This window comes from Cydia fagiglandana, chromosome 12 (assembly GCF_963556715.1).
Source record: "Cydia fagiglandana chromosome 12, ilCydFagi1.1, whole genome shotgun sequence".
NCBI lineage: Eukaryota > Metazoa > Arthropoda > Insecta > Lepidoptera > Tortricidae > Cydia > Cydia fagiglandana.
The window spans coordinates 20,058,612-20,063,695 of record NC_085943.1 but is presented as its reverse complement, the minus strand read 5'-3'; the positions used below and the strand labels follow the sequence as shown (position 1 = coordinate 20,063,695).

At 46.0% G+C, this 5,084-nt stretch overlaps 1 protein-coding gene across 1 annotated transcript; it reads left to right on the top strand.

Annotated features, from left to right (window-relative positions):
• Positions 1-214: 214 nt before the first annotated feature.
• On the top strand, positions 215-4,546 carry LOC134669303 (uncharacterized protein K02A2.6-like). The gene is made up of 3 exons (XM_063526808.1): positions 215-2,891; positions 3,204-3,376; positions 3,809-4,546. Exons 1-3 carry the CDS (start codon positions 425-427, stop codon positions 4,544-4,546), a joined length of 3,378 nt encoding a protein of 1,125 aa, XP_063382878.1. The 5' UTR covers positions 215-424.
• The last annotated feature ends 538 nt before the right edge of the window (positions 4,547-5,084 follow it).

Below are 5,084 nucleotides of genomic sequence, written 5' to 3'. Positions count from 1 at the left end.
GGTACCTCGGTGAAAAATTTTTCAAATTCAGTAGCTACTTCTAAATTGGAATCTATAATTTTGTTATCAATATTTAGTTTCAGTTCTTTCATTGTGTGTTTCGAGCGACCGTCATATCCCGACCGACCGACATCGTCTAAACACTCTTAATAACTTATCACTAACAATCAGTAGCAATCTTATTCTTACTTAGATTTCACTCGTAAGTGTGATGTATGTGGGTACTTAGCCAAAAATATAGGTAACATATAAGTGGGTAGCTACATATTCCTTTGTCCAGATTAAAGATTGCAACGAACGGACGTGTGTTATTTCGCAACCCTTAGTAGGACGCCACCCCCTTCATCCCTATTTCTCAGTGGCGACGAGCTGTTCGAACCTTTTAGGGCGTGTACTGTGCGTGTTGTGTTGGGTGAATAAAATAATGTCTATTGGCAAAATAGGCGAGTTTAAAATCGCGTCGGACAATTGGCGGTTATATGTAGAACGACTTGAACAGTATTTCTTGTGTAACAACATTAAAGCTGAGTTGCAAGTGGCTACGTTAGTGACCGTGATTGGTGCCGAGGGTTATGAACTCCTAGTTAACTTATGCACGCCGGATAAACCTACTACAAAAAAATTCGCTGACTTAACGGCCATTTTAGAAAAACATTTACAACCTAAACCCAGTGTACTAGCGGAACGTTATAAATTTAGACATAGAAAACAGGGAGATAGTGAATCGATGTCAAATTACGTGGCAGTTTTGAAAAGAATGTCTAAGACGTGTGACTTTGGGACGTGGCTCGAAGATAGTTTAAGGGATCAGTTTGTATGCGGAATTCACAGCGAGACCATTCGACAAAGGCTTTTTGCTGAAGATAAGCTAGATTTCACTAAAGCTTTTAATCTGGCAGTCAGTATGGAAGCGGCTGAAAAGGACGCCGCTATGGTCGAGGGGGCGCGAAAGCCTGCTAGCGACGGGACAAGTGCGTTGGCATCTTGTCAAGAGATAGCGGCGAGTTCGTCACGACGTAGGAACGAGGCGGCGCGTGGAGCATGGCAACCGCGGGGTGCAGAGCGAGGCGCCAGCGCTGGGCGTGGTGCCCGTGCCAGCGGCTGGCAGGCGGCGACGGCGGCATCGGCGGGAAAGCGGCGTGACGCACACTGTAATGCTTGCGGCGGGGCGCACGGTACGGAAACCTGCCGATTCGCCCGCTACGTGTGCAAAGTGTGCAACAAGCAGGGACACTTGCAGCGGGTGTGTCCATTAATGGCAAATACTCACAGCGTGGAAGTTATGAATATGGCCAGTCAGCGGGAAATATATAGTGAGGACAGTGACATGAGTGACGAGGTAATTATCATACATGTTAATAACTTAAGGGCAGCGGATTACAAACCCATTTTTATGAAAATAAATGTGCAGGGTATTGACCTTGACATGGAATGTGATACAGGCAGTGCGATATCATGCGTCAGCAAAAAAGTTTACGAACAATTATTTTCTAGGTTAATACTTTATGGTAGTAATGTTAGATTACGATATTACACTGGAGAACTTGTAAAACCGGTGGGTGTAGTAAAACCACTTGTAAAATATAAAGATAGACAGGAATACTTGGAGATGTATGTAATTGACAATGGTAAATCTATGCTGATAGGCAGACAATGGCTGGCGGAATTAAATGTGCCCATACCTACGCCATGCAAACCTTGCAATGTTAATAGAACCGAGGTAGATGGAAATGAGTTTAACTTGGCGGATTTCAGTTCCAGATTTTGTGACGTGTTCGCGGATGGTTTGGGGCGGTTCACCGGCGGTCGCGTGAGCATCCACCTACGGGAAGGAGCGCGGCCCGTGTTCCTGCGCGCGCGGCCCCTGGCTTACGCGCTGCGCGCGCCGGTGGAGCGCGCGCTGGAACAGCTGGTGCGCGATGGCGTGCTCACCCCCGTCGACCGCTCCGACTGGGCTACACCCATTGTCCCGGTAGTAAAGAAGGACGGTAATGTAAGAATTTGCGCTGATTACAAACTAACTTTAAATAGAATGCTAGAAGTCGATCGATATCCGTTACCTAGGGTAGAAGATTTGTTGGCACGCCTGTACGGAGGCAAGCGATTTAGTAAGATCGATTTATCGCAGGCCTACGCGCAGTTTGAGCTGGACGATTCTCGAAAATACACCGTGATTAATACCCATAAGGGCTTATTCCGATATAATCGTCTTGTGTATGGATTGTCCTTGAGCCCGGGTATATTTCAGAGGCGGTTGGAACAAATGTTTGCAGACTTGCCCCACGTAGGCGTATTCCTTGACGACGTGATTATCACGGGCAGCGATACGGAATCGCATATTGACAATTTAGTTAAGGTTTTCGAGAGGTTGCAAGCCTATGGGTTGCGCGTAAAGAAAGAGAAGTGCGCTTTCTTTGCTAAATCGATTAATTATCTAGGGCACGTTATTAGTGAAGATGGCGTACATACTTGCCCAGAAAAAGTCAAGGCTATCGAGGCCGCGCCGGCGCCACGCAATGTATCCGAATTAAGGGCCTTTATAGGAATGGTAATGTATTACGCGAAGTTCGTCGGTAATGTCAGTAGTATTATGGCACCCTTGTATAATCTATTGAAAAATGGAGTTAAGTTTGTGTGGAATAGGGAGTGTCAAGCGGCTTTCCTAGAAATCAAGAGGGCTCTCGGGTCGAGTCAAGTGCTTACGCACTATTCAGAAGAATTGCCACTGATTTTGACTTGCGATGCATCGGGAGTGGGGGTTGCCTCGGTGATATCGCACGTCACGGAGCACGGGGAGCGGCCGGTGGCGTATGCCTCGCGCACGCTTACAGCGGCAGAACGTGCGTATGCGCAAATAGACCGGGAGGCACTAGCAATTGTCTACGGAATTCGTAAGTTTCACCAGTACCTATACGGTCGCAAATTTATATTACGAACTGATCACAAGCCTCTCACGTACATATTTGGAGATAGGGTCGGAATACCGGTAATGGCAGCTTCGCGCTTACAACGGTGGGCGGTTCTTTTATCGGGGTATGACTATCAAATTGAATATGTCGCATCAAAAAAAAACTGCGCGGACGCCCTATCGCGGTTACCTCAGGCGAAAGAGGTTATAGCGGGCAAAGAGGAGGAAGTCACTTATGTGAACTTTGTAGAAAACTTTCTACCGGTAACTAATAATGATGTTCGTGTCTCGACAGCCAAAGATAGGTTAGTTAGTAGGGTAATCGCGTACGCGCAATCAGGTTGGCCGGCTAGTTGTCCCGACGAGGAAATGGAGCCTTACTTTATAAGACGACACGAGTTATATGTTGACCGCGGGTGCTTGATGTGGGGATATCGTATGACTATTCCTAATTCGCTGCGTGAAAAGGTACTTAAACAGCTGCATATTAGTCATATGGGTATCGTTAAAATGAAATCACTGGCACGAAGTTATGTATGGTGGCCTAACATAGACGCGGAGGTGGAGGCGTTGTGTAGAGGTTGCGAGACGTGTGCAGCGGAAGCGGTCGCACCACCACGAGCTACGCCAAGTCCATGGAAGTATGCTACACAGCCCTGGACTAGGATTCACGTAGATTTTTTGCAGTATAAAGGTACGACATATTTAATTCTCATTGACTCCACCTCTAAATGGATTGAGGTGTCCGAGATGTCACGTACAAACTCGTCCGCAGTAATAAGGGAACTGAGGGCGACTTTCGCTCGCTTTGGCCTGCCGTCAGTCGTAGTTTCAGATCAAGGACCGCCTTTTACAAGCGCAGAGTTCAAGCAATTCTTAACGCAAAATGGCATTGAACAGGCATTTTCACCCGCGTATCACCCGGCGTCCAATGGAGCTGCAGAGCAAGCGGTAAAGTTGTGTAAACGGGCGATCAAAAAAGCGTTTAGGGATGGGGTAGATGTAGACGTCGCATTACAAACTTACCTGCTAGCGTATAGGAATAGCGTGCATTGTACGACAGGAGAGACCCCAGCGATGCTTCTACAAAAACGGAATTTACGTTCTAGGTTAGATTTATTACGTAGTGATCGTGGGCTGGAAGACAAGGTACGTGACGCGCAGCGCCGCCAGGTGCAGACCGCGCAGAGCGCGACCGCGGAGCGTAACTTGGTAACGGGAGATACAGTTTGGGCGCGAAATTATACTGGTGCCGATAAATGGATGAAAGGTACTGTTGTAGGCAAGGAGGGTTCACGTCGGTATACCCTAGATAACGGAGACGGGCGACTTCTAGTTAGACATATAGACCAAATCAGGCGCAGATCAGCTTTATCAAGCATTCCGTATCCTACAGACCGGGGGGCCGACGGGGATGAGCAGGCTGAACAAATAGAGAATGCTGAGGTACAACCTGGTGGTTTGGTGGATCGCCGGGAAGAGGAAGGGACCGAGACAGTAAAAGGGGAGGAAGTACCGAATATAACATCAGATGAAAATATTACAGCTAACCCTTCCCCACGTCCCCAGCCACCAGCGCGATCGCCGGTGGCGCTTAGGCCGTTGCCAAGTCGTAGACATAGACTAGAGATAGATTAGTTATAATTAGTGTAAGGTACTGTAGTTTTATATGTATAAATTAACATTAAGTATCCAGCTCATGATTAAGTGGGGAGGTGTGATGTATGTGGGTACTTAGCCAAAAATATAGGTAACATATAAGTGGGTAGCTACATATTCCTTTGTCCAGATTAAAGATTGCAACGAACGGACGTGTGTTATTTCGCAACCCTTAGTAGGACGCCACCCCCTTCATGCCTATTTCTCAGTAAGTAAAAATGAAAACTGTGTTTCAATAAAAATACACATCAAGACTACTTTTTTTTATTTCTAGTTCCATCGTCTAAACACTCTTTATAACTTATCACTAACAATCAGTAGCAATTGTATTCTTACTTAGATTTCACTCGTAAGTAAAAATGAAAAGCGTGTTTTAATAAAAATACACATCAAGACTACTTTTTTTTTATTTCTAGTTCCATCGTCTAAACACTCTTAATAACTTATCACTAACAATCAGTAGCAATCTTATTCTTACTTAGATTTCACTCGTAATTAAAAATGAAAACCGTGTTTC

Excerpts from the sequence above, each read along its gene's own strand:
- LOC134669303 (XM_063526808.1), top strand. The coding sequence starts at position 425 with ATGTCTATTGGCAAAATAGGCGAGTTTAAAATCGCGTCGGACAATTGG. Across the intron at positions 2,892-3,203 it reads AGCAATTGTCTACGGAATTC|CCAAAGATAGGTTAGTTAGT; the intron begins GTAAGTTTCACC and ends GTGTCTCGACAG. Across the intron at positions 3,377-3,808 it reads CTAATTCGCTGCGTGAAAAG|GCATTTTCACCCGCGTATCA; the intron begins GTACTTAAACAG and ends GGCATTGAACAG.